The sequence below is a fragment of the Chrysochloris asiatica genome, unplaced genomic scaffold, assembly GCF_000296735.1.
Source record: "Chrysochloris asiatica unplaced genomic scaffold, ChrAsi1.0 scaffold00213, whole genome shotgun sequence".
In the NCBI taxonomy this organism is placed as follows: Eukaryota; Metazoa; Chordata; class Mammalia; order Afrosoricida; family Chrysochloridae; genus Chrysochloris; species Chrysochloris asiatica.
In genome coordinates this window covers 1,312,957-1,339,232 of record NW_006408731.1, presented here as the reverse complement: position 1 = coordinate 1,339,232, position 26,276 = coordinate 1,312,957, and the positions used below count along the sequence as shown (strand labels likewise).

The 26,276-nt window shown below is 42.4% G+C and overlaps 1 protein-coding gene and 1 pseudogene across 1 annotated transcript in view; one reads left to right on the top strand and one right to left on the bottom strand.

The window, feature by feature from the left end:
- Nucleotides 1-3,367: 3,367 nt before the first annotated feature.
- On the top strand, nt 3,368-3,803 carry LOC102820840 (annotated as a pseudogene).
- Nucleotides 3,804-4,591: 788 nt separating this feature from the next.
- The window catches only part of LOC102820459 (piggyBac transposable element-derived protein 2-like), a 32,136-nt gene continuing 10,451 nt past the window's right edge, over nt 4,592-26,276 (bottom strand). The window contains exons 4-7 of the mRNA XM_006872865.1: nt 12,520-12,603; nt 8,059-8,138; nt 7,008-7,278; nt 4,592-4,597 (exon numbers count right to left, since the gene is read on the bottom strand). Coding sequence (XP_006872927.1) covers nt 4,592-4,597; nt 7,008-7,278; nt 8,059-8,138; nt 12,520-12,603 — 441 coding nt within the window. The remainder of the gene's footprint in view (nt 4,598-7,007; nt 7,279-8,058; nt 8,139-12,519; nt 12,604-26,276) is intronic.

Genomic DNA, 26,276 nt, shown 5'->3' with positions numbered 1-26,276 from the left:
CCTCATGAAGCTTCTGTTCTTGTTGGGGAGAGACCCATCATAAACAACAAAAATATACAGTATGAGAGATTGAGGTTCTCTGAGAAAATTTCACTCGGGAAAGTGGACAGGACGCCAGTATGGAGGGGGTTGAAAGGAGAAGTGTGATTTTAAATCAGGGGGTGGGAATGGGGGAGGTTGTGGAAAGCTGAGAATGTGTTGATTTGGAAAGACTTAAAAGAGATGAGGGACGATAAAGAGGGTGTTCGTGGGGGCAGGGGATGGGAGGGAAGCAAAACAGGCAGAGAGAACAGCCTGTGCAAAGGCCCTGAGGCAGGACTGTGTCTGGTTAGTTGGAGGAACGGCAAGGAAGACCATGTGACTGCAGTGTGAGTACATGAGGGAGAGAGTATGCTGGGCTGAGGAGGAGAGGACTTGGCAGGCATGCAGGGCCCCTTGAGTTATTTGATGACCCTGCTTGAAGTAAGTAAGTGGGATTCCTGGCGGATTCTGAGCAGAGAAGTCCCTTGACCTCACTTGACACAGGATGTTCCCTGTGGTTGCCTTGAGGAGAGGCTGGCAGCTGGCCTGGGTGGAGGTGGAGGACAGTAGATGACCAAGATCGCCCATGCAAGATGGTGGCATGAACTATGGAAGTGGTGAGAAAGGGTATGGACAAATCTTCAAGGATAAATCAGAGAGCATGTGGGGATGAACTAGAAGAGGCCTGTGGGAAGAAGAGCAAGTCTGAGCACCAAGAAGGAAGAACAGCTGGAACTGAGAAGGGGAAGATGATGGGTGGTGGTGGTGGTTGAGGGGCATGAAGGTCAAGAGCTCAGTGTTGGACCTGTGACACTGAGATGCTTCTTCAAGTCTGCAGGTGGATAAAACACCCTGGGAAGGCAGGGAGCCTCCATGGGAGTCACTAGGGTACAAATAATACTTCCTACCAGGAGGTAGATGGGCCAGATAGACGGTGTATGAGGGGAATGATACAGGAAAAAAAAAAAAAAAAAATGACAACACACCCAAGATCCCTGCCCCAGCAACCTGTCACAATAACTTAGAGCAACTTCTGGACATGCAACCCCTCTGTGATTGCTGACAGCTCTCTGAACCCGCCTTGGTCTGCAGGTGACACACTTGATCATTATCTCTGTCTATGTAGTGACTAACTAAACACTACAAGGAACTTTGATACTTCGTGTTTTTCGATTTAAAGAAAAATGTCATGTAATCTGCATACAATAAAGCAGATCCATCACTCGGGTTGGACATAACAGTCTATTTTAGCAGACATTGGTTCCTCTCCATGTCAAGAGCTTGGGAACCTCCTGTGTGGGTCCCTGAGTCACTGGGGAGTGGTGACTCTTGGGAGAGTTGTTAATTGAGGAGCAGAACCCATATTGGAGTGGCAGCCCTTGTGGGAGCCTTAGTGAGAAGCATCCAATACTTAGCAGGTGCTGGCAGCCTCCTCAGCTTTAAACAGGGACCTGAGCCCAAGTTATTCCAGATGTACCCCAAGAAATGTTTTAGTAGCTCGAAGATGGGTAACAATATGTTCACATCTCCCCACACACACAAGCTTCTTCACCTCTTTTCTCTAGAAGATTCATTCCTATTTGCATTCTCCCAAATTGCATCTTAGAAACTCTAGAAAGCTCCCTCCTCTGGGGGTTCCCACATGTTTCTTCATACATGAAGAAAGCAAAAGGTCATTAAAAAGGCAGGAAAGAAGGAAAAGACCAAAATGAATGTCAGAAGAGACTCTGAAACTTGCTGTTGAACATGGAGAAGCTAAAGCAACTAGAAGAAATGATAAGATAAAGGAGTTGAACTGAATATTTCAAAGGGCAGCTCAAGACATAGTAAAGTATTATAATGAAAGTAGCAAAGATGTGAAATCAGAGCATCAAAAGGGAAGACCATACTCAACATTTCTGAAGATGAAAGAACTAAAGAAAAAATTCAAACCTCAACTTGAAATATTGAAGAATTCTATGGACTACTAATCACAAGGCTGATGATTCAAACTCATGAGCCACTTCTCAGAAACCTTATACAGGGTCACTATAAGTCGGAACCGACTTGATGGCACTAAACAACAATACCAACAATGGACAAAATATTAAAAGACGCAGGAAGCATCAAAAGCAGATGAAAGGAATACACAGTCACTGTACCTAAAAGAAGTGGTCAATGTTCAACCATTTCAAGAAGTACTACATGATCAACAATCTATGGTATTGAAAGAAGAAGTTCAAGTTGCACTGAAGACATCTGTGAAAACAAGGCTCCAGGAACTGATGGAATACAAATTGAAATCTGTCAACAAACTGATGCAGAAATGTAGGTGCTCACTCATTTCTGCCAAGAAATCTGGATGAGAGCTACCTGAGTAACCGATTAGAAGAGATCCATATCTGTGCCTATTTCAAAGAAAGGTGACCCAATAGAATGTGGAAACCATCTAACAATATCATTAATATCACATGCAAGTAAAATTTTGCTGAAGATCATTTAAAAACGACTGCAGCAGTACACTGACAGGAAGTTGCCAGATTCAAGCAGGATTCAGAAGAGGGTATGGAACAGGATATGTGACATCAGATGGATCTTGGCTGAAAGCAGAGAGTACCAAAAGACGTATCCTTGTGTTTTATTGACTATGCTAAGACATTCTACTGTGGATCATAACAAATTATGGATAACATTGCAAAGAATGGGAATTTCACAACACTTAATTGTGCTCATGGGGAGCCTGTACAAGTATACAAGAGGCAGTTGTTTCAACAGAACAAGGGGATACCTGATGGCTTAAAATCAGGAAAGGTACGCATCAGGGATATATCCTTTAACCATATTAATTTAATCTGTCAGGAGAAAGATGAGGCTATCTGCTCCTACAAAGATTTAAAAGCCTCAGATATCCTATACAGGGTCGATATGAGTCAGAACCAACTCTACAGACTTAGCAACAGCAACAATATATTCAATCTGTATGCTGAGCAAATAGTTCAGGAAACTGAATTATATGAAGAAGATTGGAGAAAGAATCATTAACAACCAATGATAATTGTATGACACAATCTTGTTTGATGAAAGTATAGAAGACTTGAAGCATTTATTGATGAAGATCAAAGACTATAGCCTTCAATATGGACTACACATCAATGTAAAGAAAATGAAAATCTTCACAACTGAACCAATAAGTAACATCATGATAAAAGGAGAAAAGATTGAAGCTGTTCAAGATTTCATATTACTTGGATTCACAATTAACACTCATGGAATCAGCGGTCAAAAAAGCAAACAACACATTGCATTAAGGCAAATCTGATGCCAAAGACCTCTTTCAAGTATTAAAACGCAGGAACTGCAGGAGAAGATGGCAGTCTCCACATCCACAGGAGTTAAAGTTCTTCATAATTTTCACTTGCTGGAAGAACTTGAAGGGCAAAAAGGAATAGGTGATAGAATGGTTAGCTGGGACCTTGAAGATGATGACGATAAGACACTCGAAAAGGTGGACAGGAATGATTATTGGGCCGCCAAGGACAAATTATGAAAACAGCCTGAAAGTAGAATGTGGACCTAAATATCCTGAAGCACCTTCATTACTTAAATTTGTAACAAAAATTAGTATCAATGGAATAAATAATTCCAGTGGAATGGTGGATGCATGGAGCATACCAGTTTTTGCAAAATGGCAAAATTCCTGTAGCATTAAAGTTGTACTTCCAGAACTAAGATGACTAATAATGTCCAAAGAAAATATGAAGCTTCCATAGCCACCAGAAGGACAAACGTACAATTCATTTTAATGGATCTCAAATTCATCTTAAATAAACAACCTTCTACTCATCTTTTTTTTTTTTTTTTAATTAAATTTTTTTTTTTTGCATTGAGTGAAAGTTTACAGGGCACATCATCAGCTTCACATTCAACCATTCATATAGCTTGTTTCATTACATTGATTATTATCCCCTCCATATATCATCAGTTAACAGTGTTTCTCTCTATCCTCTTTAGCTTTTTTTTTTTTTTTGGATTGTGGGGGGGGCACTTGCCTTTTTGGAATTTACAGTCTCGGCTTTTAGGGAAGGTTTTTACATTTGTCTGTGGATATCCAGGGCTCATGTATGATATTACTAACAAGCATTACTGAATAATCAGATGAGGGACAGTTTGCTATGTCTACTAGGTAGCTAAAGTCTGATCCTCAGAGCCTAGGTCAACAACGCTTGGGCCCACAGGGGCTTGGCCTCCTGACCGGGTCTGCACTGTCTGCATCTGAATCCTCCTTATTTATTGATTGTTTAAGGGACGCTGCCTGTCTTAGGTGGTCAGTGCGAATTCCTCAGTCTTACCAGTCATTGAGACTCATTGCAGCATGGCAATGGCTCTGTCTTAAGTAGCCGAGGTTCCTTCTACTCATCTTGATTAAGTATCACAATGTAGAGTATCCACACATTAAGTCAAAGAATTCCAGCTGGTAAACATGACTCAGACATCTGTATGAATACATTTAACCCATGTATACCCATTATGTTTTCAGGTCACAGAGGAAAAATGCAGCACTTCTCTCTAGTCAAGGCACTGGCATTTACGCCTAAACCTGCAGTACCCCAAACAGAATTCAGGTTTACAAGACAAAAGCTCACTGGAGAACTGTCAGGCTTCTGTGAACGGATGTGTGTTCTGAAAATCATTCTCCAGGAAGAAATCATCAAGGGCATGGTTTATCCATCTTGCTTAGTGAAAGAGCTGCAGTTTAAAGTGTTTAAAGTAGCAGGTGCAATGAACATGAGTACAATTGTGTTCTTTTTAAAGCAGTGTGGGTGCTAACTACTAGTGTTATCAACAGCATATTCAGGATTGTTTTGATACTTGTATTTATAAGAAACAAAAGGATGGGGGGAGTTGATGAATTTCTGTTAAAAGCCATTTCTGTGTGTTACCTGCAGCAGACATGGTAAGTATTTGTTTACAGTCTTTGTTTAACCATGCATTTAAGTAAAACCAACAACAGCAATAACAAAAATAGGTGTCTGTATATGTGATTCTGAGACGAAAGTTCGTTTTAAAATGTAAACAAAACGTGGAAAGTTTTCCAAAAAAGTAAGTATTAAAGAGCAAAGATGTCACGCTAAGGACTAAGGTGTGCCTGAACCCAAGCCACGGTATTCTCAACTGCCTCATGTGCATGGGAAAGCTGGACAATGAATAAGGAAAACTGGAGAAGAACGGATGCATTTGAATCATGGTGTTGGAGAGAGTATACCATGGACTTCCAGAAGAATAAACAAATCTGTTTTGGAAGAAGTACAGTCAGATTGCTCCTTGAATACAATGATGGTGAGACTGGGTCTCTTGTATTCTAGACATGTCTTCAGGAAGGACCAGTTTCTGAAGAAGGACATCATGCTTGGGAAAGTGAAGAACCCCAACAAGATGGACTGACACAGTCACAGCAACCATCAGTTCAAACATGAAAACAATTGTAAGGAAGGTGCAATGTTTCATTCAGCTGTATAGTGTCGCTCTGAGTTGGAACCAACTCTATGGCACCTGAGAACAACACAATGTTAATGAGGTTGGATATAATCTACAGGATTAGGTTATATCTTAAATCAGTCTCTTCTGAGATATAAAAGAGATGAAACAAGCAAACTGAGCTTAGAGGAACCTACTACTACCAATAAAGAAAAGCCAGGACTGGAATGGAATCCCTGTATTGTGAAACGCCTAGATCCAGAGGAAGACTGATACCAAGACGCATGGAGATCTCCAAAGAACGTTGAGCCTACTGATGCTGAAAGGAGATAAAGATCTTTCTCCAGAGCCAACAAAGAAACCTTTCTCCTAGAGTTGGCACTATGAAATCTAGCCTCCTAAACTGTGAGAAAATTAATTTCTGTTTACTAAAGACATTCCTTAATAAAAAAAATATCACTTGTGGTATTTCTGTTATAGTACCACCAGATAACTAAAATACTGACTCAAATGGAAACAACCCAAAGACCCTCAACTGGTGAGTGGATCAACAAATTGCAGTAGAACTGAATACTACTCAACAACCAAAAATGAGTAAGTACTGGTTAATGCAACAACTCCAATCAATCACAAATGCATTATACTGAGTGAAAAGCCAGTATTAAAAGGTTACATGCTGTATGGTTCTACTTATATGATAGTCTAAGGAGACAAAACTATCATGAAGAACAGAGGGGTGGTAGCCAGGGGTCACAGGTAAGGGTAGGTTATGACTACAAAGAAATACCTCAAGGAAGTTTTGGGCTGATGAAATTCTCCTTTTTTAATTGTGGTTGTTGTAGTTGTTAAGTGCCATCGAGTCTGACTAATATCGACCCTGTACAGGGTTTCTGAGGAATGGCTGATGAGTTTGAGCCGCTGATGTGGCAGTTCAAACCAACCTTGAGGGTCAAGTGCTTATCCTACAGCACCACACCAGGACTCCTTAATTGTGTTACTGGTCCCACAAATCTATACATGTGCTAAAAGTCATAGGTCTGTACACCAAAAAAGTTCATTTTACTTTGTTATTTAAAAAAATAAACAGTTTTCAAAGCAAGGAAGCCAAATTTTGGATAGGAGCATGGTGGGAAGAATAGAGTATAGCTCTTGAGGGGAATTTCCTCTTGCTTAATTCAGCCCAGCATTTTATACACATATGGAGTCTCTAAGAGGTTAATAATAACATTGATAACAGAAGAACAGCAGCAGCATCTCCCACTGGTGGGGCACTTCACTCATATCAGAAATTCACAAGAGCCTGTGGCATATGGTTTATCCTTCTTTTTACCAAGGGAGAAACAGGTTCAATGAGTTTGAGAGATGCTCTGTGGGTCACATGGACTGCCTGAGGCTGGAGACACTCCAGTTCAGAGCGGCCTGGACCCGCAGCAGACAGCCTCCAGCTGTCTCTTATTCACCAGCCCAGCAACTGCTGCTGCAAATCTATCACTGTCTACCCCACTGGCCCCTGGGTGGGACCCCCTACATACCGTGACTGGCGATGACCGGGACCGGGATTTGTGAGCCAGGGAGTGCCTCGTGCTGTCCATCCCCCCATGGATGAGATAAGCGCCTGCGCTGGAGACAATGGGAGTCCTTGCAACATCCATGGTGATGCCCACCATGCTGTGGGAGGGGATCACCGGTGGGGACGAGGCTGCCACAGTCACCTGGGCACTGCCTGAGGCCTCGAAGTATGACGACGTGGCACTACTGGGTGTGTACATCTGGGGCTCAGGGTTGTAGGCATAGGCTGTCCGTCTGTCAGAAAGAGAAGACACTGTGGAACCCTACCCAGTTTAAGTCCCTTCTCGTCGTTTTGAAGGAAAAATGGAGTCCCATGACATACATGATTTACAAGATCATGACATATGAAATTCCCATGCAACATAAAGTTCCAAACTGTCCTCTGGAGGTATCCAGGATCACAAGCTTGTTAATCAAACACTGATCTCTCAAAATCCCAAGAGTGGCTATAGGGGTTGAATGTGGGCATTTCTCTGTGGACACGGATACTTCTGCATTGTGATCATGGTGTTGGTTGTAAGCCATAACCATCAAGATGGCTCCGACTCACAGCAGCCCTACAGGCCAGAGTACAGAAGGATTCTTTAAATCTTTACAGAAGTGGACTGCCACAGCTTTCTCCCTCTTAGCAGCGGATGGTTTCTAACTGCCAACCTCAGGTAGCAGCCACGCACTCTAACCACCAGGGCTCTGGGGTGAAACTGCCCAGAACTAAACCAGTACAATCACTGTCAAGTTGACTGCAACACAAGGTGTGTCAGAGTAAACCTGTGCTCCTTAAGGTTTCCAATGGCTGAGTTTCTCAAAAGTAGATGACCAGGTCTTTTTTCTGAAGCACCTCTGAGCAAACTTGAACCTACAACCTTTCAGTTTAGCAGTCGAGTACAAAGCTCTTTTGTGCCACCAGGGACACCCCTCAGATTGATAACAGAGAAGAACTGGTTCAAACACAAACCCAAAAAGAAAGAGGTGGAAGAGTCGGAAAAAAAGGGCAGAAGAAGAAAGGCCACGTACCTGGCTCCATTAGTGAAGACGGTGTCTCCCCCATCCATGTACTGCACCTGGGCTGGGTAGACACGCTGCATGGGCTGTACCTGTGACAACATCACACATGCTGTTACTGAGGGTGGTTTCCTGTGACGCCTTTCCAGATTATTCAAGCAGAAAAATTTCTTTTACACCCCTGAGGTACTGTAGGATAAGCACTAGACCGCAGGTCGGTTTGAACCACAAGGTTGGCAGTTCAAACTCACCAGCCACTCCTTGGAAACCCTATACAGGGTCGCTATGAGTCAGAACCCACTCGATGGCACTTAACAAGTTGTAGTTTTTCCATGCATGGTCACTCTTCTAGAAAAAAACTAGGAGAGACAAAGTTATTGTTGTGTGTTAGAGTTGATTCTGACTCATAGTGGCCCTGTAAAATGGAGAACAACCAAAGGGTGTTGTTTTTTTTAACTTTTTACTGTGAAGGTTAACAGACAAGATCACCAGCTTTACTTTCAACCAATCATATGTTTTGTTTCATGTAACTAATTACAATCCTCTCCTTGCAAGTCACAAGCCTCCTTGTGGCTTCTTTTTTACATCTTATTTTTCACAAACGAACAAAGCAAAAATATTTGATGTACACATGGTGGTGGCAAGGGTTGTATGCTATGGAGTCGGTTTTGACTCGTAGTGACCCTGTATAGGGTTTCTGAGGCTATAAATCTTTATGGGAGCAAAAAGCCTCATCTTTCTCCTGCGAAACAGCTGGTAGTTTTGAACTGCTGACCTTCAGGTTAGCAGCCAAACTTGTAACCACTATGCTACCAGAGCTCCTCTGATGTATACATACAAAACAAAAAAACATATATTCATTTAAACGTCCAAAGGGCACATTTTACAAGCCAGCCTCCTACCCGTAGGCACATAGACTTTCTCAGTCCATGGGCCTAGAGTCTGCAGCTGCTCTCTCTCTCCATTCCATCGACTCTACCACCCCACAGGTTGCAGTTTTTAAGGGAGCAGATCCCCAGGTCTTTCTCCTGTGGAGCCACAGGAAGTGTTTTAACTGCTAACTTTCTGGTTAACAGTCAAGACAATAAAGACTGTACATTCCACAAAAGCTCAAACAGTAATAGTACTTCAAATAAGCCCAAGGTTAGCTGTACCCGTTGCCATCCCTGTGCTGCTTCCATGAGCAAAGATTCATTTCCACTGCAGTTCAAGGTGAAGCAAGGTCAGAGTCTTAATCTGCATATGTAGGGGCAGGAAATAGGATGATGGCGCCTGTCTTAAGTGGGCCTAGTGGTCTAGGGAATGGCAGGAGAAAGACAACTGAGAGCTCTGAGTGGTGATGCTCACAAGCTTCCTGTGGCCTGGCCACTCTGAGAGGACTCCCAACAGTCACACCCCACAGAGTGAAGGGTCTGCAGCCCCTGAGGCAGAAGGGCCAACCCTGCTAGTCAGGAAGCCCACATCAAGGACAGAACCAAGCCTTTGCAGCATGAACTGCCCCTGCCAGGGAAGAGAGGGGTTAAGTTATTTTGCTCCACATGGCCCCTGATGCTTCCTTTGGGGGCCCCTTTCTGGCAGAGGTAGAGGCTCTGGGAACCATACTTGGAGTGTGAAGGTCTGAGCAGAGGCAGAAAGCAGCAAGGTGTCCGTAGTGGGGAAATGGAGAGAGGAAGACGAAGACAAGAATCCACACCATGCTGCAAGAAAGTCAATTCAACGCCCCAGCTGGCCCCAGTAGTGGAAGCCCAGTACCCTGTGTGCAGAACCTCACATCTTATAGAAGAAAAACACCTTAATAATAATAATAATAATAATTATATATATATATATATATATATTTGCTGCTGAGTATATAGCAAAACATGTATCAATTCAACAGTTTCTACATGTGCAATTCAGTGACACTGATAACATTCTTTGAGCTGTACAACATTCTCAGCCTCCTTTTCCAAACTGTTCCTCTCCCATTAACATAAACTCACTACCTCCTAAGCTTTTCGGTGAAGCTTTCAAGTTTCCATTGTCAGTCTGATCCCATAGGGATTGTTCCTTAAAAGACTACAATGCTCATGGCAGACAGTCTTTACTAACTGAGATAAACTATTGTTTGTTTGGTTTGAAGACTTCAGATTATTTTTGGTTAAAAGTTTAACAGTTATCTCAGGGCAATACTTTTAGGTGTTTATCCCACCTCAGTGATTCCAGAAAGTCTGGATTCCATGAAAATATGAAATTCTGTTCTACAATTCTAGCCCCCATCTCACTGATAAAAGATTCTTCAACAGAATCTTTGATCAAAATGCTGTTTCGTAATGGTATCTGGGCACCATCCAGTTCTTCTGGTCTTACGGCAAAGAAAGTAGTTATTCATGGAGGCAACTAGCCACACATTTCATTTCCTCCTCTTATTCCTGATTTCCCTTTTTTCTAACAGAGGGAATCTTAATGGATACCCAACTCAGCCTAATTTTAGGGTGAAGAAATTGAAGGCCAAAATATTGACTATGGCTGGGTCTCACCATGGTGGTTAAGTACCATGGAGTCGGTTTTGATTCATAGCAACCCTGTACAGGATTTCTGAGGCTGTAAATCTTTACGGGAGCAGAAAGCTTCATCTTTCTCCCGCAGAACAGCTGGTAGTTTTGAACTGATTCATAACTACTACACTACCAGATGTCTCACTGTGGTTATCTCTAAAAGCTGTCCCTTGGGCCTGCAGGAAGGGGCTGATGGCTACTTGCTAGAATACCCAATCACAGTTTATACCCCAGAATAACAAAAATGCCAGGAGAGTGTTCTAAAAATACTGGGTGGTATCCCCTGGGGAGGAAATCAGAGTTCAGGCAGCCAGGCGACATGCAGTCACCAAGCAGGTCAGAGACACACACAAAGAGAGATGGAGTAGAGAGGCAGTGATGCCAGGGATAGAGACAAGAGACGATGATGTGGGCAGATGGAGCGGCTGGAGTCACTGGACTCAGGGAGGGAGAAGGGAAGGGCTATGGGCTGGCGGCCAGGGAGGGTGGGCCTGTGTGGTGTACCCTTTAGTTATTTGATGATAAATGGAGGGGATTGTAATCATTGCAATGAAACGAAATACGACAGGATGAGTGTAAAGCTGATGTTCTCCCATGTAAAACCCATAATAAAAACTTTAAAAAAAAAAAGAGAGATGGAATAGGCCTAGCAGCCCCTGATGGAGTTACACATCTATTTGTCTCCTTCCTTGATGAGTAGGAGTCTTGGTGTGGCACTCTAGGATAAGTACTGGACTGCTAACTGCAAGACCGGCGGTTCAAACCTACCAGTCGCTCCTTGGAAACCCCACACAGGGTTGCTATGGGTGAGAACCAATTCGATGGCACTTCATAACAGTAACAACAACGATGAGTGAAGAACTTGGTCCCTGGTCTTGAAGGCCCAATTTCCTGCTGGGCCTGCCCAAACCTTTGCTTTCCTTAACCCCCATATCTTCCTAGTTCTCACTAACATACTCCTCCAAGAAGCGTCTCTGAAGATTCACTTTCTGGATTTGTATAGAAAAGGTTTGTAGACCACTGTTAAAATTTACTCTGACTAGATTTATATAGATGATTGCTGTTATTAGTTAGCAAGTTAACTCAAGCTGTCAAACTTTATTCTTCAATAACTTAATTTCAAAGGAGGTGCTCATCTGAAGGCACAATACTCAACTGCATAAGAGTTTGTCTCACCAGGAGGTTCCTTGTTCCTCCAATCTGGAAATCCTTGCTACATGTCTGCATGTCTGTGCTTCTATCCAGCGCCACGAGATGTATACTTGCTCACTAAATGCTTGCAGAATTTATGAATGAAAGGATGACTATCAGCTTTCTTGGCTTCCTACAAAATTATCTGCAGTAAAAGTTATTGTTCATTCATTTGCTTTGTTTTGTTTTTTTGCACAGGTGCCAGAACAACCTCTAGGCAAGGAACGAAAGATATCAAACAAAAAGGAGAAGCAACGATAGAGAAGAACTTGTCCCTAAGAAACCATTCAAGGTTATTAAGTACTACCTGCAACCAATCAGGAGCCTGGGAGAACAATAAGTAAGCACTCAACTGCTAACTGTAAGGTTGCCAGTTCAAACCCATTCAGTGGCTCTGCAGGAGAAAAACCTGGTGATCTGCTCCCATAACAATTACAGTCAAGAAAACCCTATGGGAAAGAGTAGATGGGAAAAATGTGAATTTATGTTAATGGAGGAGGAACCATTTGAAAAAGGAAGGTGAGAACAGTTGTTCAACCTTAAGAATGTTATTGAATTACACCTGTGGAAATTGTTGAATGATGTATGTTCTGCTTTGTATATTCTCAATAACAACAAAAATAAATAAAATAAAAACATCTATGGGACAGTTTTCCTCTGTCGCATGGGGTGACTATGAGCGAGAATCAACTCGACGGTCTCTGACAATAATAACCAAGCTCTGAGTTGGTTGCACGGTCCTTACCTGCTGTGGCACCTGCTGCACTCTGGGGAGGGAAATCGGCTGCATCTGGGCCCTTTTGGAGCCAGCTGCCTGGATCAATACTTGCTGGAAGGGGAAGGACAAAATGGGCATTTAGACATGTCAGAGCTCTCCTGTAAATAATCTGAAGCTGCAACCAGAGCTCCAGCTTGCCTCCTGCACTGCTATTTTGTCAACTGGGCATGTAAACCACCACAGGTGCAACATACACACATGTGCACAGCATGAACACATATATTCACATTATGCACCAGGCACACACTGGCTAACACACACTCAAATTCACACATACAGCCCCACAGGCTCATACACTGGACTCTCTCTCTCTCTCACACACAAACACACTCCAGACCCATACACATAGATTCACACAAAGACACACTCCAGACACATACACATAGATTCACACAGAGACACACGCACTCACATACAGAAGCTCTTCCTCACATGCAGAAGCTATACGCCACCACCCGCTCCCAAACAACTTTTCCTCAACTCTAGTCTTCAAGGTGTCCCTGGCATGAGAAGAAAGCTGTGTGAGGAAAAGAACTATCTGGAAAACTACCCACACCACTTACCCCTGGAAAAGCACTCTGTGGCACCTCCAGGTTTCCCAGGTCACACTGGACTTACCACCATTTTACAAACTAGGGAGTTTCAGGAGCAGAAAACCTCATCTGTTTAAGCTAAATTAAAGCCTTTTTATTGTTGTTAAGTGCTGTCAAGTCAATACTGACCCTGTATAGGGTTTCTGAGGAGCGGCTAGTGAGCTTGAACCACCGACTTTACAGTTCAAAGTGACTTTGCAGTCCAGCACCACACCAGGACTCCAAAGTGCCCCCATTTCTCAGTGCTTAGGTTTCAAGAGGAGAGGAAGAGTCAGTAGAGTGAAACCTGAAAATATTTCATTGTGATTTGAAGATTATTGTTGTTGTTAAGTGTCATAAAGTTGGTTCTCACTCATAGTGACTCTGTATAGGGTTTCCAAGGAGCAGCTGGTGGGTTTGAACCACAAACCTTGCAGTTAAAATTCCAATGCTTATTCTACAGCGCCACACCTGGATTCCAATTTGAATATCTGTTGTTACTGAATGTCAAGTCAGTTTTGATGCATAACCACTGACCTTGTGGTGCATAATCACTGACCTTGTGGTTAGCAATCCAGTGATTATCCTACAGCATCACACCAGGACTCCAAGTACAACTTGTTGTTAAATGCCGTAGAATCAGTTCTGACTCACCTTAGAACTTCAATATATGGATTTCTAAAACCCAGACGTGTAGGACCAGCACTGGACTGCAAACCACAAGGTCAGCAGTTCAAACCCACCAGCTGCTCCCTGGAAACTCTACACAGGGTTGCTATGAGTTGGACCCCAACTCGTCAGCACTTAACAAGACCCCAGACTCAGTTCAGGTTTTCTGTCTCCAAGTTCTTAGTTCTTTAGGTTTCGGCTCCAGCCTGCTCCCTGGTCTCACAAGTCAGATTCTCACTGAATGGCTTAGTTAGCTATCCACACAAAGTTATTCAAATATGAAGGATCAAAATGTACCCCAAAGTCAAGAGAGAAGCAGAATCGTTGTTTAGTTACTATAAATTGGAGCTCTGGAAGCCATCAACTGTGATGCTGTGATTTTCTGATGTGGACCCTAAGGTCCCTGACAGTGGTGGCTCTCAGGCACCCTGAATGCACAGTTAAGTGGTTAACTGCTAACCACAAAGTCAGTGGTTCAAACCTATCCACTGGCTTCACCAGAGAAAAGACCTGTCAATCTGCTCTTGTAAAGACTGCAGCCTAGAAAACCCTGTGGGGCAGTTCTACTTTGTCACATGGGGTCACTATAAGTCAGAATTGACTAGTTGGAACCTAACAACCACAATGCTGTTGTTGTTGTTAAGTGTCAAGTTGGAATCGACCTATAGCAACCCTGTATGAGGGTTTCCAAGGAGCAGCTGGTGAGCTTGAACCACCAACCTTGCAGTTCAAACAGCTTGCAGTCTAGCACATTAACCCACAGCGCCACACCAGGACTCCACAATAGAGACTCTGCAAAGCTTCATTTCTGAAACAACTCAGGTCTCAAACCCCTAATTCCACCATGCTCCCACAATGCCCTCTAGAGTTCAATGAATGTAATGAAAACACACTATGTAGTAAAGTATTAAAGATGCTGTTGTTGGATGCTGCTGTTAAGTGTGATCATGTTGGTTCTGACCCAGAGTGACCCTGTACAGGGTTTTCCGAGGAACTGGTGAGCTTGAACTGCCAACCTTGCAGTTCAAACAGATCTTATAGTCCAGCATATTAATCTGCAGCGCCACACCAGGACTGGAGAATCTACACTAAAAGAATTGAATAAAGCCCAGCCTCCTGTGAGTCATAACCAACAATAGAAGAGAGCACAAGTGATACAAAATTAAATAGGGACTAGATCAACAATATGGGGGCCATCTATAGAATGGAATATTGCTGATGTTGCTAAGTGCCATCCAGTTGGTCCCAATTCATAGTGACCCTGTATAGGGTTTCCAAGAAGCAGCTGTTGAGTTTGAACCGCTGACCTTAAGGTTGGCAGTCCAGTATCTATCCTACAACGCCACGCCAGGACTATTACTCAGCCAGAAAATGAATGAAGTCCTGATACATGCTGCAACATGGATGAACCTTGAGAATATTATGCTGAGTGTGAGGAGCCTGAAACAAAAAGGTAACTATTATTTGACCCAACTTATAAGAAACACTAGACGAGGCAAATCCATGGAGACAGAAAGCAGATTAGAGGTTGCCAGAGGCTAAAGGGAGAAGGAGATTGACAGTTATTACTTCATGGGCAGGAGTGTTTTCTTTTAGGATGATGAAAATATTCTGGAACTAGAATGGTGATGGCTGTACAACTTTGTGAATGTCACTGAACTGTACACTTTAAAAGGGTGAATTTTCTTATATGCATTGTACCTCAATTACAAACAAATAGATAAATGGGGATATTACAGATGTACATTAATATAGGATACTTTATGAGGTATCAGGAGTCCTGGTGTGGTACTGAAGAATAAGCACTGGACTGCTAACCTAAAGGTCAGTGGTTCAAACCCACCAGCTACTCCATGGAAACCCTATAGAGGGTCACTAAGATGCAGAACTGACTTGATGGTACTTAACAGCAACATGAGGTATCTATAAATATTTGATTTGTGTCTAGTCGGGTAGCTACCAGGTATGTAGCCATGTGGCTATTTAAATTCAGTTTGACTGGTGGAAAGATGGCAGAGTGTGGGGAGCAGACATTGCATGCCTGGGGAAGAGAAGGAAGGAGAAGAAGGGCCAGTGGGGAGGCTGCCAGCAAGGGTGGGAGTTGGAAGCATGTGTAGCAGGAATAGGAATCCAAAAGGGCCTTTTTAAAGGGGCTGCCTGGTGGGACCTTGGGTGGACACGATGGCCTTGGCAGAGACGTTAAGGAACAGTCCTGCTATGGATGCTGGGGAGGGACACAGCCCACTCAGATTCATGAGAGAGGGGTTTGGGAGGTGAACCAAGGGAGAGGCAGGCAGGAGGGCTGACACATACAATTTCAGTGGGGCCAGGGCTTGCTGGAAGAATGACTAAATTTGATCACTCGTTCTTGGCATCTCTCAGATAGACCTCCACAATACACACACACCCAGTATCTGAAACAAATAAAAGCTAAAATTATATGACTGCATTTTTAAAAACCGTTTTACAAATATAATCTTCTTGATGAGCATGCTGAAAATTTCAGATGTGAGGAGTATCCTATGGTTTGGTGACAGATGTTCCTGCACAACTTCACAAATGCAGGTTTAAGGTAACACAATCACAGAAGATGAGGGCACTTCACCTTGCCCATCCCATCCTACCACTGATAAAGACGTTTGAGAGTTCAGAGATAGCAGGAACAATGGCAGCTAGGCTGGACTGCAGGAAAGACTGTCTAGATGCCTGACTCCTGGCATGATGAGTCTCTACATTCGTGTGCATGCTAGACTCACACGGAACATTCAAAAAAGCACTTTTCAGTACACGGAGGGTGGTCCCCCAGGTCTGCAGTTTTTAAGAGACATGGTTACAAATCACACTTAGAAGAACTATGTCCCCAACAAATTCCTGGTTCATTCTTCTACATTCTTGCTTATGATATTCATTCTATCTGGGGTTATCTTTTTCCTACTTGCTTTTACCTGTTCAAATGAACTTTATTCAAGTTTTACCTACTACCTGAAGTCATCTTTTATATTCTGGCATTTCTCTCATCCAGACTCCTATATTGTTTACTCTGTAATTATACTACAATACAATATGGTCTTTCAACAATGTATCACTGTTGGTGACGTGAGTCCTATGTTCTAACTCACGTGGCAATGTGTTCCAGCAACTTGAATAAAACTGAACTGTTGTACTTGCTGTTTTTTACCAGTTCAAGTACAGTAGAAAGCATATAATTCCTACTGATGAAGGTCACCTTAGAGACATTTAGAGCAAGACTACAAGAAATAAAACATTGACTAACTCAGCTGATAAACGCTTTCTAGGAATGGCTAGATGGGGTAAGAAATTAAGAAATGGAAAATTTATAAACAGCTTTCTTTGGATTCTACCATGGGCTTTATGTGGATAAATACATAGAAAATTTAAGACTAGTAAACAGTGTTGTTGTTGTTAGGTGCCATCAACTTGGTACCGACCCATAGCGACCTTATGCACAGCAGAATGAAACACTGCCCGATCCTGGGCACTCAAAACTGTTTATCAATAAAAGAATCATTTTCAGCACAGTTTACATACACCCCATAAAAATGACCCATCTTAAGGGTCACCACGTGCCCTCAGTGATGTGTCTATAGGCTCCATGAGTACCAAGCATCTCCCCACACTCAGATCCATGGGGGGACATTCAGGTCCTTACATGCCTCTCCCTGGGCCTTGCCCAATGCACCTCTGAGGTTCTCTCCTCATGCCAAGGAAGTCTGATAGCTTCCTGAAGATTCCAAATCTGCTCCGCCAAGCTTGTTCATCCTTCCATGAACTAAGGATCTACTACAAAGTGTGTCCGATCTGAGAAAGTACACCAGCTCACATAAGATTGAAAAACAACACATCAAAGAAAGCAAAACAACTTTCTTTACCCAGAAAACACTTCTGTTTCTGAGACATACTATACACAGATTGATCTCGATTTCTTACTCTGGTCCCAGTATCTTCTGAAGCATACACCATCAGGAGAAAAACAATGACTGCATATTTTAAATTGAGTAATGATTTTTAATCCATTGCCATTAAGTCAATTCTGACTCAAGAGGACCCCATGTGTTGTTACAAAGTAAAACTGCTCTATAGAGTTTTCTGTCTGTAATCTTGTCAGAAGCAAATCACCAGGCCTTGCTTATGTAGGTGGGTATTAACAAACAACCTTTAGGTTAGGTGGTGGTGGTGTGTGCCCTCAAATTGATCCCAATGTTTCTTGTCACCCTAGAGAATAGAATGGAACTACCCCATATGGTTTCCTAGGCTGAAATGTTTCCGAGAGCAGACTGCCAGATCTGCTGGTGGGTTAGCACTGCTATCAGGGCTTTTACTTTAGGCTGATAGCAGAGTGCAAACCTTTTGACGCACCCCATATAGACCACCTATATCATTTCTATGTCTGCCTTTTTGCCTTAGCTGAACTATGTTTTTTCCCTTCATCATTTCTTTTCACCATGCTCCTGGTGAGTTGAAAGCGGCCCTATAATCCCAGTGAATCTCTGGTGACTTCTATTTCTAGTCTGTTCTGCAGGATTCTGTCTTAGGTGGTCTTAGGTCATCTATTCTCTGCTTCTGTCTGTCTCCTTTAGGTTATATTTTAATCATGATAGAAATTCATAAGAGAGAGCCTAAATGTGAAGGTTTTCTATCTGCAAATGGTCAAAAACATATTCATTCAATTTTGCATCAAATACTAAGAATTCTAACTTATTCCTTACCTTATCCATAATATATTTCTGAATTACAGGGTAATGTCTAAAGTATGTCTATGAGAAGATAAGAACAGATACAAAATTCTATAGAAACAGATAGTGGCTATGGCTGAGCATGATGAATGTAATATCACTGAACTGTATGCAAACAGAGGGAATGGCAGACGCTTTGTTATATGTATCACACACACACATAAGATAAGCATAAACTAAGCTGAATTCAGGAGAGCAGCTTCTTTTCCAGTTTTTATCATCTTTTCCTGGGTGGACCTTATTTAACAAATAATGAGAAAGCAAAGTAATAAAGGCATGGCTCGGTGGCTTCATAGAATAATCACTGGATTGGGAACCATAAGGTTAGTGGTTCGAGTCTACAAGCCAATCCATGGGAGAAAGATGAGGCTTTCTACTCCCACAAACAATTTCAAAGTCTCAGAAATCATATACAGGGCCACTGTGAGATGAAACCGACTCCATAGCACTTAACAGCAACTATGTTTCAATAAGTCAATTCAGAAAAATGTAGAATACTCTCACTACAGAGTATAGAATTTTTCAACACCAGAAAGAGTCAACTGGCACTGCAGGAGGACTGATTTCCCCTGGAAGCACCTGGGTGGTGGGGCTGGGATGTTCTTTTACCTGTGGTGAGGTGGGCATGTGCTGGGCCCTGGGTGGCAGGGCTGCTGCTGACAGACGCAAAGCCACAGAAGCTGGTGACTCGGATCCACCCTCTGCAGTCTGCATGCTCAGCTCTAAAGAAAGGTGGAGAGAGATTGAGTGGGGCAGGGTTGAAATCATGAAGCCCAAAAAGGAAAATTCAAACAAATACAAAGAGGGGCAAGTGCTAAACCAGTTGCCGTTGCATTGATGCCAATTCATGGTGGCCCCATGTGTGCCAGATTACAACTGTGCTCCACAGGGTTTTCAATGGCTGGTTTTTTTGAAGTAGATCACCAGGCCTTTCTTTCAAGCTGCCTCTGGGTGGATCTGAACCTCTAACCTTTCAGTTAGCAGCTGAGCACTTACCCATTTCTACCACCAGGTAAATACAAGTTATCAACATTCTTCAACATTTACATGAAGAAACCCTGGTGATACTGGGTAAGTCAGAGGGGGAGAAAAGGTTGTACAATTGTTCCACAGAAAAAGAGAAGGGAGAGGGGGCAGAAAATGAAGCTCTTGAAATGACGGTCATCACACAAATGTAGCTCTTCCTCAACAGAAGGTGGGGAACACCAGCTTTCCCCTTTTCTAGTCTAACCAGGTTAAATAATTTTGAAGGGCTTGCTTGAAAATTGACGTTTGGTGGATGCTTGCAATTTGGGAACAAGGTTTCTCCCCATCAGCACTGATGTCATTTGGGGCTGGATCCTTCTCTGAGTGGGGTTGTCCTGTGCACTGTAGGGTACTAAGCAGCATCCCTGGTCTCCATCCACTGATACCAGTAGCATCCCTGATCCCCAGTTGTGACAGTCAAAAATATCTTCATCAAACTGAGAACCAAACGCACTGCTTTCAAGTCAATTTAGACACATAACAACCCCATGGGACAGAGTAGAACTGCTCCTTATGATTTCCAACATTATAAATCTTTTCAGACACAGACAGTGTCATCTTTCTCCCATGGAGCAGCTGGTGAGTTTGAACTTCCAACATTGAGTTAACAGATCAATGCTTATGCCACAATGCCACCAGAGCTCCTAAAAATGTCTTTTGTTGTTGTTTAGTGCCATAGAGTCAGTTCCAACTCATAGAGACCCTGTACAGGGTTTCAGATTTGCAGCTGGTAAGCTTGAACCGCCAAGCCTGCAGTTCAAACTAACCTTGCAGTCCAGTGCATTATCCCACAGTGCCACACCAGGACTCCAAAAATATCTTTAGATAAGGTCAAATGTCTCTTAGGGAGTAGACTTGACCCCAGTTGAAAACCACTGCCCTAGAGGGGGAAAAATCTGCCATGAGTACACTACACATCTTCTCCTTAAATAGATAAAGTCCTCAGGAATTTTAGCAGGAAATAAGAGCTTTGTCTCTTCATAGATATCATCATCTACAAGAAAACAGCAAAATATATTTCTTTGCTGTCAGATACATCAATCTTTTAAGTAGTTAAAGGTATCCTATACAAAAAGATTCAATTAGCATCAGCACAAAGCGGCAGACAATATAAGTTCATTCTATGAAAAATGTAAAAGTCAAACTGTCATCACTTCTAAATAAGTAGCTGGTAAGGTAGCATTGTTGTTGTTGTTGTTAAGTGCCGTCGAGTTGGTTCCAACCCATAGCGACCCTGTACAGGGTTTCTGAGGGTGTAAATCTTTACGGGAGTAGAAAGCCTCATCTTTCTCCTGCAGAGCGGGTAAGGTAGCGTAGTGGATACTAATCGGGCTGCTAACCTCAAAGTCGGCAGTTCGAAACTACCAGCGGTTCCGTGGGAGAAAGATGAGGTGGTCTGTTCCCGTAAAGATTTACAGCCTCGGAAACCCTGTGTAGGGTCACTCACTATGAGTCAGAACCGACTCCACAGTACTTAACAACAATAACAACCATGAGCAGCAGTTAAACAGATCACTTGAGAAGGGAGATACTTTCTCCATGAGTAGAATCTCCCCAGTTCCTGCCTCTAGGGGGCACCACAAGGGCTGAACTGTTCACACAGCAAGTGGTTATTACAGTTTCCAACACAAAGTCAGAACTGAACAGACTCTGGTTATTAAGTGCCGTGGAGTCAGGTCCAACTCATAGTAACTCTGTACAGGGTTTCCAAGTTGCAGCCCTGCTGATCTTGTGGTTCACAGTCCAGTGCTAGTCCTACAACACCATACCAGGAGTCTACAACAGACATTTGTTGGACTTTTTATATGTTTATCTTTTTTTTTTTTTTAATGTGAAAAACAAAACTAAACTAGTAACAGATTAAAATACCCTGACTAAAGAAAGCAGAAAGGGAAGAGGTAGGTGTTTGAATTCTGGTATATTGGTTTACTTCCACTTTTACTGAATCCCAACTGAACAACTTTCCTCTTGTCTAGGTGGGTCTGGTGAAAGGAGATAGAGATGGGATTCATTGATTCAATAGTGAGTAGTTATTATCATACCTAATTGTGATTGTCACAACTGTTAAGATACAGGTTGTGTAACAAGAAGAGGTAAGTAGTTAACCTTGCATTCCAGGAACAGAGAACCCTAAGACCATCAAGAGAGAAGACCATGAGCCGAACATGGGACCCTAACCAGAGAAGCAGTGACACCACAGATGGAGGCAGAGGTGATGGCATGGAGAGATTCAGCCGCTGAGGACTCTAGACTCAGAAAGAGAAAAGCTGTGTGCTTACAGCCAGAAGACTGGCTTCCAGAATATGCCCTGTGGTTGTTTAAATGATTATATATCCCTGCGTGTTTTTTTTTTTTTTTTTTTTTTTTACATCAAAAAAAAAAAAAAAAAATAGAGGGGCCGGGTTTCTTGACAAAAGAAACAATCTATGATGGTTTTGCGGGGACGAAGAAATGATTAATGCACTAGAGGGTAGACACGCATTGACATGGGTGACAGGGCAGGCAATATACAACCAGAGAGAGGCTGGCAGAGGAAAGATGGGGGTGGCGGGAGACAGAGAAGGAAGTGAATAGAAGTAAATGCTGTTAACTTTTGGTGCATGAAAGGGATGTCAACCATGTAATGAAGCCAAGTATATGATTTGCTGAAAATAAAACTGATGATATGCTCTGTAAACTTTCACAATTCACAATAAAAAGTTTTACAAGTTTAAAAAAAAAAGGCAATGGTACTGAAAGAAGTCCAAGCTATACTGAAGGCATTGACAAAGAACAGGCTCCAGGGATTGGTGGAGCACAAACTAAAATCTTTCAACTAACTGATGGGGCACTGGAGGCACTCACTCATTTCTGCCAAGAAATTTGGAAGACAGCAACCTGGCCAACTGATTGAAAGAGATCCATATTTATGCCCATTCTTCTTTGAAGTGTTCAAGAGTAAAGAGATCAGTTTGAAGACTAAGGTGCACCTGACCTCAATAGCCTCAGATGTATGTGAAAGTTGGACAATGAATAAGGAAAACCATTTGAGTTACGGTGTTGGAGAAGATTATTAAAAGTACCATGGACTCCCAAAAGAACAAACAAATCTGTGTTGTAAGAAATACAGACGGAATACTCCTTAGAAGTCAGGATGGTGAGACTTTGTCTCTCATACTTTGCACATGTTGTCAGAAGGGGCCAGTCTCTAGAGAAGGATCTACACAACCCAGGGATGACTCCTAGATATTTATCCAAAAGAAATAAAAACCTATGTCCTAAAAAAAAATTCTAGAAGCATATTCACAACAGCCTTATTTGCAATAGTCAAAAAGAGCTATTAACCCAAATATTCACCATCAGGAAAATGAGTAAGAAATTGTGGTGTGTTCATATAAGCCATATAAGTTGGTTCTGAACTCCATGTGACAGAGCTGTTTTTTTAGTGCCATTGAGTTGGTTCTGACTCATGGTGGTCCTGTATAGGGATTCCAAGGAACAGTTGATGAGTTTAAATTGCCTGCCTTTCAGTTAGCAATCTACAGCTTATCTTACAGCACCATACCAGGACTCCATGTGACAGAGCAGAATGGCTTAATCGGGTTTTCTAGGTTATAATCTTTATAGAAGCAGATCGCCAGGTTGTTCCCCCATGGAACCAGTACGTGGGTTTGAACTGCCAACCTTTTGGTTAAGAGCCAAACACTTAACCTACTACTATACTACTTCATTAGTGGGAAGGAATGACTACGTCACAGTCAACAACATAAGTGAGTCTTAGAATCATGCTGAGAGAAAGAAGCTGGACCCAACCAACAAAACCAATCTCAGGTTTACAAATAAAACATAACTTTGGAGGAATGTGAGGTGTGGCGTTGTGAGTTAATGCGCCAGACTGCAAAGCTGTTTGAACTGCAAGGTCGGTGGTTCAAGCTCACCAGTTGCTCCTCGGAAACACTATACAGGGTCGCTATGGGGCGGAACCGACTTGATGGCACTTAACAACAACATGGAGGAATGTTAGGGAAGTTCTAGTGAAATGGGCACATTCACTAGATGTAGATGACAGGATGTAGGTTCACAATGTATATCCATATGTCAAAATGGTGCAGCTGAAAGTTGCACATGTATTATATGAAAATTTTACCCCCACCCAAACTGTAAAAAATAAATGAATGGGGGTTGAGGAGGGGGTATAGATGGTATGAGAATGGCAGAAATTATGGTAATTGTTGAGGCTGGGTGACAGTTACACAGAGGTTCATGAAATTATTGTGTTTACTTTACATATATTTGAAATTTCTATAATAAAACGTTAACCTGTAATCAGTTACTGTCAACACCGACTCATAGCTCTCTCGTGTGTCAGAGTAGAATTGTGGGATTGAGGTACCTCTGGGTGGACTTGAACCACTAACTTTTCAGTTAGCAGCCAAATGTATTAACTGTTGGCTCCACCCAGAGACTCCAATACAAAGTTAAACAAAAATAAACAACTACCTAGCAATTGGTGTCCAGCCAAAAGGAAAAAGTAGGAAAACATTTTATCGTTGCTCTTTGAGACATATACTAGCTCACCATGCTAGCAACACTCAAGAGAGTAGCAGTCTTGGCACTCCTTCATAGAAGGCAAAAGGCTGGATCCCAAGTCCCTCCTCTCCCTGGAACCACACTGGCACAGATGACAAGACACGTGGTCACAGGCGCCAATGGGAGTACATTTAGGAATCCCTAAGTCACATGAGGCAATAGTGGTTCAGAGGTAGAATTCTCAGCTTCCATGCTGGAGATTCAGTTAGGTTCTACACAAATGCGCCTCGTTCACATAGTCACCACCCATCTGTCAGCAGAGTCTGTCAGTGGAGGTATGTTGCTAGGATGTTGAACAGGTTTCATCAGAGGTTCTAGATTAAGATGGACTAGGAAAAAAGACCTGGAAATCTATTTCCAAAAACTAGCCATTTGATCTGTAACTGATCAAGGGATGATACAGGACTCCGTATCACAATCTGATTGGTGACCACGTTCGTCACCAATAAGGGGAAGTGAGGTGAAAATAGCATTTCTTTCTATTGTGCATGGGGACACCAGGAGTTGAGGTAACTCAGTGGCAGCTAACTACAACAAAGCTCAGCACAATTCCCTCTACATTCTCTTTTTCCATTTAACAGAAGTTTGGGATCAATTTTAAACATTCCTCAGTCACTCTCATTTCACATCATCTCCCTGTCTTCTTGTTGTAGTCAAGTGCTGTCGAGTTAGTTTCAACTCATAGTGACCCTGTATAGGATTTCCAAGGAACAGATGGTGAGTTTGAACCACTGACCTTGCGATTAAAACTGACCTTGCAGTACAGTGCTTATACTGCAATGCCACACCAAGACTTCCTCCATGCTGAAGAGAACTCGGAATAACATGAACTTAGTTTTCTTCTTTGGAGGAGTCCTAGTGTGGCATTACAGGATAATGTACTGGACCACAAGGTCCATATGAAACACAAGGTCAGTGGTTCAAATTCACCAGTCGATCCTCAGAAACCCTATATAGAGGCACTATGAGTTGGAACCAACTCAAGAGCATGTAACAACAACATAATTAACTTACGTTAATGAAGCTCTTAATGATTGAAATGGATTTCAAGCTGGAGTTATATTTTTTATCTACTCTATCTTTAATTTTTCCACCACTCATCTGTCAATTTGTCATACTGTGGTGTTTTCGTGTGACTGTCATGCTGGAAGTCATGCCACTGGAATTTGAAATACCAGCAGGGTCACCCATGGTAAACAGGTTTCAGCTGAGCTTCCAGACTAAGACAGACTAGGAAGAAGGAGAGGCAGACTACATCTTAATAATGTTTAGCCACTGAAAACCTTATGAACAGATCCAGAACATTGTCAGATATAGTACTGGAAGATGAAAATACAATGAATAGCATGAGAATATTGTCAGATATAGTGCCAGAAGATGAACCCCTCATGTTGGAAGACACTCAAAATACTACTAGGAAAGAGTTGCCTCCTCAAAGTAGAGGTGACTATGATGACATGGATGGAGTAAGGTTTCCAGAACCTTCATTTGTTAATGGGACACAACTCAAAGTGAGGAGAAAACAGCTGTGAACATCCATGAATAACCACATGTAATGTATGAACTATGAATCTAGAAAATTGGAAGTTATCAAAAATGAAATACAGATTGATATTTTAGGTATTAGTGAGCTGAAATGGACTAGTATTGGCCATTTAAAATCTGATAATCATCTGGTTTACTATGTTGGGAATGACAAATTGAAGAGGAATGGCATTGCATTCATCATCAAAAAGAACATCTGAAGATCTAAAAGTACAATGCTACCAGCCTGGAGCGGCTAGAAGAACAGAAGGTACTTCTTAAAAGAAAGACCAACAGGAAAAATACAAAACAGTATAGGCAGACCGACTGATTACTACAAGAACAAGCAAGCTGCTCGCCCAGGAGACATCAAGGCAAGTGGTCGGGTCCCCTCAGAGCAAACCCCCTTCCAAGACTAAGACTCAATGGCAACACACACTCTGATTGGTGACCACGTTCATCACCAATAAGGGGAAGTGAGGGAAAAACAGCAATGAAGCTGTGAGCTAAGCCCTACAACGTTCAATAGACTCCTGTGAACCTGGGTAGAGACCTGGTTGGCCAGCAGTGTGGCAAGACCTGGGAAATCTTCGGCCCAGAGTCAGTGACA